Genomic DNA, 13,612 nt, shown 5'->3' with positions numbered 1-13,612 from the left:
TATTCAGTACTCTTAAAAAGGTTTAAAAAACACCAAACCCTACGAGGATGGAAAATGATTAGATTTTAGTTTCTGCTTGATCTTTCTGTGCTTCCTGAACACACTATTTTGTTCACCTGGGCTGCTGGCTAGCTAGACAAGAGTCTTTTACTGGAAATTGTATTTTTCAAAGTCTTATATGTTCCTTGAAACATCATTGAATGTGGTCTAGTCCTATCTACATGAACCCACAGCTCACTTGTAATATGGGAAGTGTTGTAAAGGACTGTCAGTACGAGTTCAGTACTAGAAACCAAGTTTTTGAGCTTGTAAAATAGTTGCGAGAGTCCATTATCCCAGTATATACCCAAATAATGTCCAGCCGTTCTGTGTTGCTGTAAGGTGGTGAACTTATGCATGTCTCCTAGTATAACCCCATATATGCCTGTGTGTACATTTTCATTTACCAAGAAAACCCTCTAAAACCCAAGAAGTGTATTTCTTTAAGGTCTGCTGCCTGTCATAAGCATTCAAGGGCTTAAAAGAATCATAGGATAGAAATTCCAAGCTATTAAAAATGTTACTGTACCTATATGGTTTTTTAGAAAACTGGAATCAGGGCCCAAATATCTCAAGTTTCCATTCTTTTTACAAAAATTTGACTGTTTTGTCTATCTTTGTATTACCAGGAGCAAAATTATCTGATATCTGGAAAACAAGTGAAAATTCATTAAATGTATCCAGGAAATACTTGCTGATGGAGGTAATAAATCTTTGTCTCTGAAAAGTGTCTAACTCCACTGTGACTTTATTCTCTGCAGTTAATTTTTGAGTATCCAGGTGTGTTTCAAAAAGGCGAAGGTGTGGTACTGTCAATGTACTGCTGACTGCTACACGTAAATGCTAGGAGCATGGCTAGGAACATTTCACTGTAAACCTATACTGTTGTGTGCATGCATGTGTAATAAAAAACAAGCAGATTAATGGTGCACATGCTAGTGGCTATAGGCATAAAGCAGCATAATTTAATGTTACTGAGAATTTCTCATAATTAAAGAATGGGGTGACATTTAGTTTTAACTACTCTTAGTAATTCTGTATTGGTGTAGAAAAGGTAACATGCGTGTTTGCTGTCTTTTAAATATAGGCATTTGTTAAGGTTTGGTTGCACACATCTTGTGAACAAGGTAAACAGATACGTAACCTTACCCTATTTATTTATTTTACACCACTATTCTAAAGCAGGGGCTGCCACCATGCTACTACTTGTTTGCTGTGTTCTAATGTGGTACTGATGTCCACTCTAGGTACTTTTTCAAAATAATACCTGTAATAAAGTGGCAGTATATCTTAATAATACCCTTATTAAAAGAGAATGTACCTAAGCAATACAAAGGTTGTACATAATGCCTTGGCCTGGTATCTGAGTGGGAGGCACTACTGTGTTAAGAACATGGTGTTTAGAAGCTGAAATCCTGTCAACAGACTCATGAATGAGCTTTTTCAAGAGAGAGAGATTGTGCATGGGATTTGCTAGTTTATAGAACTGAATGAACAAGGAGTATGGCGAAAGGGTGTTTTATGGGCATGCAAATTCTGCCCCTTTCTACAGGTAAACAGCCCACATACCACTTTTTAAAGTTAGGAAAGTGACAGCAGTATTAATAGAAAGTAAATGCATTTTGTTGCAGCTTCAGCCACTGTAATTTGTAAAAGAGAAAATAGTCTTCCCATTGTAATGTAACTTTCATGCTGTTAATGGATAGTGGCCTCAGCCATAGGGAGCAGCAGTGCCTCTCTAACCCTGATCTGCAATGTGGAGCTACAGCTTGGTCTCTTGTCATTCTGTGTGCACTCTGCTGCCTGGTATAGTATTCATCCCGCTTAAATGTAGTTACCTTGTGTAGACTAAGGAGCCTTGCATTCAGGCTCCTTCTATAGGCACTAGAAAAAGAGGGAAACCTTCATCTGATTCATCTTCAGTCTAAACAGATGTGCTGAATCAGCCTCTAAAGGGAACCTAAAGGAGCAATTCAGGTTAGATAACTAACTTCTGAAGTTTATGAGATTAATTGCACCCCTGAGTTTTATGTAAGAAATCCATCTTGGGTGCCAGAAGTGAGTAAAATCCTTGTTTGGGAGGATATTTGGGATGGAATTAGAAGACATGTTTATAGATCCTTCAAAGTCACGATGCCTATAGCATTAGAAAGTTGGGTAAGAATTTAATTGATTTTAAGATCCATCTTAATCACTTAAATTCAGGAGTTTTAGTGAAGAATTTAGAATGTTTTTCTTTTTCTATTTATAAATTCCTTTCCCTGATAGCTGATTTAAATTTGTACAATTGCTGATCTTGCACTACTGGACCAAAATAAGAATCAAACACTTCCAGTCATCCTTCTGCAAAATAAGAAATTAGCTGATGCTGATTATATGTTCCTATTCTGTGTCATTGTGCTAGCGGAAAATACTTGTGGGGAAGCGCTCAGAGGAAATTTTTTGTATTACTGTTGTATCATGTTATTGGTAAGTCATCTGTACACCCTTCTGTAATGATGTGTGTAGTTAAATGAGCCAGATTTCAGGTAAGTGTGCATGTAGTCCTTCTGTCGCTTGGGTTTATTCTGTTTTGTTTTAAGAGATGCTCATTCCTGCACTTCTAAATAGTAACTTATGTTTTGTCTTCTCAGTTCCTAGAGTGTGAAGAGCAGCTATATTTTTCAGAACAGTTTCTGTCTAGAAAATGTACTAGTGAGCACTGCATTGTAAGAGAAAATAAATAATGCGTAATACACATTATGATATATGAGAATGAATGGGTGTGAAATTTAATCAGTACAACACTTCATTTAAATGTCACACAAGATCTTGCTACGTGGCAAAGAACATGAGGTCATTTTGGGTAGGAGATAGGATTTGGAGAAAGTTTTCAAATGTATGTTGAGGTTACTATAGGAATTGACCCTAGTTAAAATTGAATTCAAAACTCCAAGTCTTGACTGTAGGACAAGCACTACACAGCAAAGGAAGTATTCTTGGAAGTCATTTTGAAAGAGATTAAGATGAACCTGTTCATAATTCTCAGGTATTTATGTACCTCTTGCCAACCTGCATTTCATTCCTTTCTAATTGAGGAAAAGAAGTCTCAGATTTGGAGGGGTGGAGGGGTGGGATGTCTGTATCTCCCTCTGACCCCGTTTTCTGAGATCTGCCCACTGTAACCTTTCTCTCTTCCCCACACCCTCTACCACATATAAATCACAATAAATCAGTCTTACAAAATTGATGTCAATAGTTCTATCTAAGCAAAACATGTCAAGCTGTAATCACATAGTCCTTCAGAGTGTGGATAAAATCAGGTCTTGAAGTATGCTAAGGTCAGTGATGCTGGTATCAGCTGAGTTTAGAAGAGAGTGAAGACCAAAGTCCAGAGTTTGCTATTGATAAAGTAGAGTCCTAATCATAATATGGATAACCTCTGGTTCACTGTTACAATTGATTCAATCCTGAATGGATTTTGGAGAAGAAAGGAGTCGGAGAAGGAACACAGCAGAATGCAGCATTACTCTTGCATAGAACAATGTGTTAAAAATTGTGTGTGTGCGTGTGTATATACATACATATGCATACACATGTTTAAGAACATGCACATTGATAATCTCAGATCACAGAAGTGTGAAATATTGTGGGCTCTCTGTATCTTGACAGAAAGATAGCATTCACTAGTATATGTAGTAAATTTCTCATTTTTTGTGGACCCTGACCTTAGGAAGAAACCTTTCTTCTACGTACTTTTGTGGTCTAGGGAGTACATCAAGCAAGAAAGTTGTCCAAATGGAACTATATTGCACTGACAATCCATCAGTCTGTAGTTATAGTTCCATTTTAGAGTATCATCAGCCTCTTACTAACTTTGGATGCATATACAGACATTCTTATTAGGCATAGCTGCAGATGCAATAGCAACTGTTAAAGATAACACATATATCATTGTAGAATCTACATTTTAAGATCTTAGCTAACTTTATATTTTGAAAACTTTAAAGAAAAATATGGATTTGACATGATAATACAGCTTCCCAATTTGTAAGCTGTATTTGTCTCCTAGGTTGCCCAGGGCATCTGTGAAGTGATTGGCAATAACATAATTATGTACTGTTTATGTAATGGAATTACAGAATGCTTCCTGGTTTCCTTAAGAGTAGCCGCTTCTTGTTACACATACCTGCTTCTTGTTCTCTTGGTCCAGGGAGTACACTTCAATCCATATGCTGAAATGGGAGCATTGCAGCTATATAGTAGATAAAAATGTTATATATGAGCTAAAGGCTAGTAAATTAGCCTTCACTTGGAAGGAGTTCTGTAAGGTTAAAAAAAAAAAAGTGCCCATAGGTGAGAGTACTTGAGTTTAATGATATGCATTAAAAAAAACAAACACCTTTTGTTAATTAATTAAACTTCATAGTATATGAAAATATGGACTTTAAGTCATCCTTTTCAGAGTATCAGCATTCTTTTAAGAACATGTAAGTTGATGACTACAAACTGAAAAATTATTATAAACTACCTCAGAATATTAGTGCCCTGAGATGCAGCACTTAATCCTCTATTATGGTGCAATAAACCTCATTTTTCTTGGGTCACAGTTAATGAATGCAATGGGAGTCCATCTATCATAGGTTATTATGTCACAGATAATGATCTTCACGCAGACAAGATTCCTTCAGTCCTTGCTCCTAGGTATTAGCTCCTTTCCAATTACATCTCATAACTCTCTGCGCTTTCAACTATTGTCTTGCAAATTTTCTCTAGCATTTTACTTCTCTTCTTGTTGTGTTAATCTCATCCATTTGCTGTATGTGTTTTGAAAGTAAATACTGTTTATATCGAGACAGTTCTGAGGGCCCTAAGCAATCAGATATCACCTTGTGCCGATTGCTGCTCAATTGTAAAAGTCGGTGTCAGGCTCAAAAATCTTGTGCTGTTAAAAGACTCTGAAACAAAAAAAAAAGTCTTGGGGGTGTAACACTCTTAAGTAATTTGATCTTGTTATGTACAAACCTTTTCATGTTTTAAAAATCTACTTGGGAACAGTTTCCCTGACGTAGTTCAGATCATAAGGCTGCAATGTCCAAGCATGATCCAGCAGAGCAGAATTCATAGAATAATTTGTCCAGTACTGCCTGTATTTCGAGGCCTCTGTCTCCCTCCTCTTCTTTTGTTTAAGGTCCAGAATGGGTCACTGAAGTACTCTTCCACAGTTTTTAAGTGTCACCTTCATTTATGGAGTGTCTGGGATGAGAGAGTGGCTACTATTCATTCTCATGGTGTCTGTTTTCTGACAGGTGATAACACCTGGAGAAAACATCCGCATGGCCAGAGTGGTCTGCAGTGTAACCTACAGAATGTGCTACAATAGTAAGAAGTCAGTATTTGATTAAAAATAAAATTGGTGTGGAGGGCAGATGGAAAAGCCAGGAATAGTACTGGGTTTCTGTCCTTCCTGTAGAGATAGTTTAAAAAATCACATCTTGTGATTGTTGCTAATTGTGGTGTGTATCTTTGGTGAAAGTATTGAATGCTTATGCAGAGTTCTAAATGAGTTTATTAGAGACCATCTGGCCATCTTTATATGAGTTTATGGTCCATACTCTGCTATATGGTATTTCAAATAGAAAAACTATTTGAACTACAAGACTTGTGTTTTGAGTTAATGTTATGATGTTAAGGCTAAGGATGACATTGAACTTTTATTTTTATGCAGTCTAAGATGTTTCATGAAAATCCACGTTTGTAATCTAATTTGAGGCAGGACTTTCTTCACAGCGAGATGTGCCCTTGTAGCTGGCATGGGTTCACATAACTAACCAAACTCATCAAAGGGCTCTTGCTTTTGTGATTGATGCTTCCTCTGAGCAGCAGTGGCCTGGGAACTCTGTGACATGAGTACCCTGTGTTCAGTCCGCTGCGTGCTGTGGACAGCCTGGCTGAAGCTGTGATTGCGTGCATTATCCTGGCTTTAAAAGGCTTCTCCTGCTTTCCTAAGAGCCATCTCTTTCTGTCTAGCTGTTCCTATTTGCAAACAAAACAGTAATCTTTGAAGTGATGCTGGTAATTATTAGTAGGTAGTATTTGGGCAGGTGTATTTGGTACGGCAGTGCTAGGCAGCTGTGGCTTTGCAGGCCAGCTGTTAGCCTGCTGAGCTGGGTAGCTGCCGTCCTGGCCATGGCAGCACAGCTGCTGCTGCCCTGAGAAAAGGAGGAGGGCGAGGAGCAGAGCGGCGAGTCTGAGCTGGGGTTTCTGGAGAGCTCCTTCTCCGAGCAGCCTCACTCAGCAGTGCCATGTCTGGATTTAAAAATATGTCAGCAGTGGGAAGAGGATGCAACGGATAGGCTTGGTTTACTACAGACCTGGTCTCTCCCTGGAGATTGCTGGGGAGTTTACCCCAGTCAGCTTCAGTGGGATGTCCTCTCCTGCATCGTAATGGGGAGGATGGGTCATGTCCATTTGAGATTTCCTTTAGAAAAGGAGCTCTTGGTCTGTGAGGCAGCATGTAGTGGGTTAAGGTTGAGAAGGAGAACAGGTACTCCAGAAGCTACACCTACTCACTCTACTGGGAAAAGTGTGGCTGGCCATTCTCATGGAGAATCTCTCCCAGTAAACACAACTCTTCTCCCAGCTTGCCTGTGCTGCTTATAATCCATATTTTCTATCATAGCGATCCAGATGTAATTCCACATCGGTAATCTCACCTGAAATTTGTAACAGTTTTCAGTGTGTTTAGTGGGTTTGCATAGCAGTTTGCAGGTGCCAATAAATTAGCAAATTTGCCTTATACATGTGAATATGTTCAGGACTTCAAACTAAGCATTAATAACCTTCATAGGATTATGTTGTAAACTTTGGAGAAATATGAGGAAGTGAATTCATGCTTACAATTAAAAAAAAAAATTTGAAAAAAACCCCCATAATTCAAAAGGTTTTGGATCCTAAGAGCTTGATTCTTTGTAATTTCTGCAACCTTAGTTTGGAGGAGTAAGTGTTGCCCTACTTAAAGAATTGGTAGGTCAGATCCATCAATAATAGTAATATATTTGTGGGATGGTGATTTCTAAATCAAACCTGTGCTCAAATTTCTATTTTCTCAGCTGCATAAAGAATTTAATTCAATAGTGTTGTAAAGTATTTTCTATCTGGTGTTTTCTACACAAAAAAGCCAATTAATTTTGTAGAAAGTAAAATGTACTATTCTCTTTCATTCTTCACAAAAATGTCAATAAACCAGTTTCTTTTGGTCAGAAACTAATTGAAGAAAAAATACTGAAACACAGAAAAGCATATGTGAATTAGACTGTTAGCTTTTTATTTGTATAGAATTTTAACAATGAGGTGAAAAAACAGTCTTAGGTGATAGAACTTAAGCAGCAGTGAGCAAAGGAGGTGATGCTTCTGTGTCCCACAAACTGCTCTTGATAATCTTACTCTGAGGATTTTTTTTAAACTCTGGATATGTACTAATCTTATTGTCATTATGGTGACAATAAAACCTTAAATCTCTTGTTCTTCCTATTAAATACATCAGTATATCAGACATGGCATTTATCTGTCAGTTTACCAACAGGAAACTGAATACTCATTTCTGCTTAAAAAAAAAAAGGGGGGGGGGGCAGAAAGATGATGATGTAAAGCTTTGTTCAGCCTCAGTTGGAAAAGAGCCAATGAATTACTATTATTAATCTATTTCTTGTAACAAATAGGTGCTCTATTATTAAAATGAAAAACTTTAATTGTCTATCTTCCTAAAAAAGCACCATGTGAGCATCTAAGGCCCATTAAATGTCACTTATAAAATGTCTACTCTATGCACGCTGCTGCTTATTTTATTCAAGTACATGGATTGGTAAGTGCTGCTAACTGCATCTTAGGTGGTTGTATTATCTTTTCTGAGTTTCCTGTCTGTGGTTGTTAGAGAAGATGGCCTTGAAATCTTGTGGTCTCATCACAGACTCAAGGTGGAAGGGTCTGGTTCTTCTGGGGACAAACAGGAGTATAGACTTTTTTTTTTTAACAAGCTATTGGTTATTGTTTAATTTTAAACTGTAAAATATGAAAGATATTGCAGTGAATTTCTCATTTGAGTGCCTGTACTGAAAAGATGTTTGCAATAACTTACATTATGTTTTTGGAGTTAATGAATTCAGAAGGATGGAATAGGGGAAGAACAATCAAGAACCTAAACTTTAAGAGGAAGAAAAGAACTTGCTCTCCTCCCTCCCTGCTGTCTGTCTTTAGATTCTGTCGTAATAGGAATTAATATGAATAACAAATGTACGTAGGGAAGAGAGAAAAGCTATACTGTTAACTTGTTTCTTTGTTTTTAGGTTAACAAAGCCCTTGTCATTTGCGGATTGTGTTGGGGATGAACTGCCATGGGGATGGGAAGCTGCATATGATCCTCAGATTGGTGTATACTATATTGATCACATCAACCGTAAGTATTTTTCAATTTGCCATATTGATTATATAAGAAGGCTCATCTTGATTAGACTTCCCTGAGAAGCTTCTAAAGCATGCCTGGGAGTAGGGAAAGATTTCTTGTGAGAGAATTGTAGTTAAAATAACAATTCCTAATTTTCAGTAGACAAATTATCCCACTTGTGTGCATGGGTTTGTTGGGGATGGTTGCAGATGTATTGTAGCTGGCTCAAAATTATTTAAATGACTCCTCATCTTTTTCTGCGGAAGAAGTCCATGTAATGCGTAGTAAATAAAGATGGGTTGCATCTGTTGATATCTGTAAAGTGTAGGATGTTTGGTGGCTATTAAATATTCAGGAATGCACACTGGTGGAGATAGCCTGATACGAGTAACAAAAACTGGCTTCAGCCTAACTACTGAAAGGAACTATGGAGTTCTGTAAGGTAGTATGGAGCATGGGGGCTGGTATTTGTAACATGTATATGAGGTCTGGCAAAATGTACTGTAGTTCTAAGAATGTTGTAGAATACATTTCAGACTATAAATAATGCTATGTTTTGTAGTAATTGGAAAGGGAATGGGGAATCAAAATGCTGGGGTAAATTTGCCCTTTGCTGCATCGTAATTGGCTTTAAAAGGCTTACAAGAAAATCTGCTGGTACAAAATGACTACATCTGTTTCTACATATATTTTTAATTGCATGGGAATTATGTCTAAACCATACAAAACTATAGCAAAATCTGAAATACAATGCTTGTTAGACTTACTGAAATGAATATATTCCTGAAAGCATTTCTGTCTTATTTTTATGCATTTATTACTCCATATTAATTGATACCTTTTTCTATTTTCTCAGAAATTGTCTTTAATAACATAATAGAAGAGATTCTATTTGAGACCAATACCTGAATATAGGTGCCTGCATCTGTGCTAGCAGTGCTGTGTACTTAAAAAATAATAAGGTGTCTATGGCCATTTCAGATGCTTTAGGTTAGCAGAGACAACTGCACAAGGTCAGTAGATAGGGCATGGACAGTAAGAGACCAATGGCCTTCTGGAACAAAAGCTGGCGACAAGGCTCGTTACCCATGGCATCTCAAATGTATGGGCAATTGAATCAACCCTGAGATGTCTAAGCTGCTTTTGTAGTCAATAGCTATCTAGTCAATACAGTCAATATAATGTAAAGTGTGATGTAGCTGGCTGGTTGGGTGTCTGCTTTGAAGATGAGCTGATTTAAGCTCCTTTGGTTGGGTTGGACTGGAACTCCAATAACTACAATGGGACACTAGATATCTACTGTGCTTAATGAATACCTGCAGATAGACACCTAATCTTGAACTGAATCCCACTCGGTAACCACTTTTATAGCCCTTCTTCATTGGAATAACAATGAGAATCCTCTGATCTTATGTGTGGTGTTAAACGTTCCTGTATTTTAAAAAAAGGGACATACTTGATTGAATTCAAAAGGTGAAGAAAGTAAAGGATTTGCTTCTCAATCTAAATGCTATTATCAGAGGAAACTTGTCTTTAACTTCTGCTTAAACCATAAAACTTAAAGCTATAAAATTTTGAGAGGCAATCTGCATTTCTGGGTGTTTTGAAAGTGCTTTCAGATCACTGCTCTGATAATTGAGCTCTTTTATTTCATTCATGCTCAATATTTTTAATCCCTTCTAAAACTCTGTCTTGTGGCTTTGTTGCCTTTTTTTTTTTTTTCCTCCAGAAAGAGGTTAAATACTTTCTTTACTTTTAAATGCTATTTCTGTGCATTGAAGGTGAATTCCTGAATATTATAAGCTCTTCATGGGTTGAAGTTCTGCTTCACACACATCTAAGATGTTGAGGCTTGGTCAGCATTGTTTTGGAATTCTCTTGAATATTGTTAATATACTGCAAACACTAATGCTTCCATTTAATAGAGGAGAGTTGAATATATTCATCTGTACACGTGCCTTTCTGTGGCTGGGACAAATAAATGTGATTAGCTACATTATATTATGTTAATGTGTATGATGGATGACAAAATGGTGTACTTTGGTATACTTAAAGTGGTTTCCATCCATTTTTCAGTAGTGCATTTGGTTCCTGTTATATTAATATATGAGCTGCTTTGTAGCAATTTCAGTGAAACTTCTTATTTTGTAAAGTGGTATATTTTAGCTTTGTATGCTGTATTTTGCGCAGTGTTTTGCTGAGAGTACCCTTTTGCTGTTGGGAGGTAAACTGCCTAAGAATCTTATAAGTAGGTCATTTTTTTCATGTGCCAAATATGGAGATTATAACTTCTACTTCATCTGACTGGGGTACATGTGTTGTTTTGATGCTATTGAAATCTCTAGTACAGAGATCACTAATAATTGGGGGGGGAAAGCCTTTCCAGAAAGCAGGTTTTGCACCTGCTTGCAGCTTTATTAGCAGTATAATAATTCAGATGTGTTGAATATGCTTTTTGGATTTGAACTGTTAAAATTCTCTGTCAGGACAGTGGCTGTGTTAGAATAAGGAAGACTCCTTTATTCTTTCACCCGTATTAGTTATAATTTTGTTAATTCTCTCTTATACTGGACAAAGAAGCCCAATGAGGGAGAAAAACTGTACCCACTGCTAGGAGGAGGACCAGATGGATAGATGCCTGAAAAACAAGTTGGATAAAGCTGAATTTCAGGACCCACAAATGGCAGCTTGAGAGATAGCGCCTTGGGTAGAAATCTACTCCCATGTGTTAGATAGGGAGAAGTGACTAAAGATGTTTCATATTCACTGCCTTCCGGCTGGATTTATTTCAGCAAAGTGTTTGAGGGAAGGCCCATTGATTCTCTCCTCTTGCATCCCGTAATTAATTATTCTGAACGGCTTCTCTATCTGTTCTCTTTTTCATTTCTTTTTCTCATATTGTTCCCACTGTGTGCCTCTGTACAAAGCTACATTCGATACAACTGTGAAGTTTCATGTTGTCTATAGGACTTTAGAACTGTTATAGTAAAACTGGCCAATCCTGTTAAATTTCTCAAGCCAACCCAATAAGCTATGAGTAGCAGGCTAGACCTTAGCACAAGAGTGTAAATCATGGTTCTTCCCTACTTTTCTGTTAAAAACCCAAGGTTGAAAATGTTAAGGATGGAATTTCCATTAGTGGTCAGTGCGGGACTTATTCCACCCCTCTTGAAGGGTGAATATTGGCAAAATTCCCACTGATTTCAAGAAAGCAGTACTAGGCTGCACCTTGCAAAGTTCTAAAAATTCTACCAAATTTCTATAACATCAATTCTTCAAAAATTATTGAAATCAATGTATATATTTTTTAAAATTAAATACTTTCCCCATCTGTGTAATTATCTTAGTCCTTTACCTTCCCTTCTCCCATGCAAACCTGAGAAAAGCCTGCTTTCCTTAACTGCCAGTGGAAACTCCATTTCTCCTCCAGAGAGGGGTAAGAGTTGGCTGTGAGCAGTCTGCAGTTGTAAAACACTCCCTCAGACTTGAGGAAGTTTCTTTTGGTGTCAATATGTTTAAGTATAATTTGCTTTTATTATCATCACACGTTTTCTATAATTTTATATATGTTAATGAATTTTTTTCAAATATGGTTTGTCTTTTTTTCTTAGCTCTTACTGATTGCCTTAGAGCTTTCTCATGATCCTTTCGGATGATGTAACCCACTTTGAGAAACACTGACTGAGGTCATTACTTTATGAATATATTACCCCAATTAAGAATTTTAATGTGATGCTTTCAGCTTCAAGGGAGACCAGATTACAGGCCATCTGGCAAGGCAGAACATGCATATGATGTGGGTAGCTGATACTGTAAGAACCTAAATGCTTACCCTGTAGTTCAGTAGCGCCGTTTGTTAGAGGGATGACTGAAGGGGTATTATTTGGTGGTCAGGGACTGAGGAGTTCCTTTTATGCAGGACCCTTCTTACTGTGGCTTGGGAGAGTCCAAAGATCTTATAGCTTATGCTGTTCACTCTTATAATCACTACTGCATATATGTACTCGTGTGTTCATCTACTTCAGCTAATTTGCTAACGTTTACTAATTTTGCTAAATAACACGGTTAGGAACTCAAGGCAATACCAAAAATAACACAAACTATTACTCCGCTTTATTTTGTGTATCTACAGGCAAAGTCATCGCTTTCAAGTTTTTCCTATTCTTCTGCAGGGTTTTCAACATCATGTGTTAAGTGACTGAGATGCAAACATTTATGCTCTTAGAGCTTGGATTTGCAAACACTTTTAAGCTGATATCATCTCTGAAAGAGTTGGTCCTGCTCTATTGCTACCTCTGGCCTTTTGTTCTGTCCCTGCAATGTTTTTGCTTATACTGGCATGAACATTTGCATGGCCAGACAGTGAATCAGATCAGGGAGCTGATTCGAGTTGAAACTAATCTGGTATGGAAAAAAAAAAAAGTTGCTATTTGTTCTCCTTTCCACACCCCTATTTATGCAAGCAAGAGAGGGAAGGTGACCTGGGGCTATGAATGAACAGTCAGGTGGAGAGACAGGGGACAGCTGCTTTTTGTGGTAGCGCTGGTTAAGGGTATTTTGAAATGACACCCTTGAACTTTCATCTATTCCGCGCCCTGTGCAGGCTTGCCAGGAAGCAGTTTTGACTCCGAGGCTGTGATTTCCAGGTGCACTTTTCGGGTGGTGGTGGCAGCTGAAGTAGCAGTCATTGCCTGCTCTGGTTCCTGCTCCCACATTGTGTCAGCAGGAGGATATGTAGTAAACACCGACAATGGGGAAGCACTCTGCTTCCTGAGGTGTGTGAGTTGTCGTTCCCCACCTCCTCTTCCTTCCCTCAGCTGCTCAGGTTTTCTGATCCAGATCATTGCATAGGATGTGTGTAGATGAGACTGCTGCAGAGGTAGTAGGAGCAAGAAAGGGAAACTTCTACTTCTGGCCTGACATGAATAGTCTGAGGGAATCCTGGGCTGGGACAAGTTATGCCTTGCCTTCAGCACTCTACATATTCCCAAATAACTTAGCCCCTTTACTTCCATTTCTTATTTTCAGGCTTGGGAATAACCAGGCAAGTGGTTGTTTTCTTCATTGCATTGGTTTAGTTAACCTATAAAACACGTACTCTGCTGTTAGTAATGTTGAGTGGCAAAGGTAACAGAAAGGAACTGAATGACA

General features: G+C 37.9%; 1 protein-coding gene across 2 annotated transcripts in view; it reads left to right on the top strand.

Annotated features, from left to right (window-relative positions):
• The window catches only part of WWC2 (WW and C2 domain containing 2), a 109,006-nt gene that overhangs the window by 33,577 nt on the left and 61,817 nt on the right, over positions 1-13,612 (top strand). For both annotated transcript variants that reach the window (XM_075028041.1, XM_075028050.1), the window contains one exon: positions 8,364-8,473. In XM_075028041.1, the coding sequence (XP_074884142.1) occupies positions 8,364-8,473 (110 nt within the window). The remainder of the gene's footprint in view (positions 1-8,363; positions 8,474-13,612) is intronic.

This window comes from Buteo buteo, chromosome 1 (genome assembly GCF_964188355.1).
Source record: "Buteo buteo chromosome 1, bButBut1.hap1.1, whole genome shotgun sequence".
NCBI lineage: Eukaryota > Metazoa > Chordata > Aves > Accipitriformes > Accipitridae > Buteo > Buteo buteo.
This window is presented reverse-complemented; position numbering and strand designations above follow the sequence as displayed.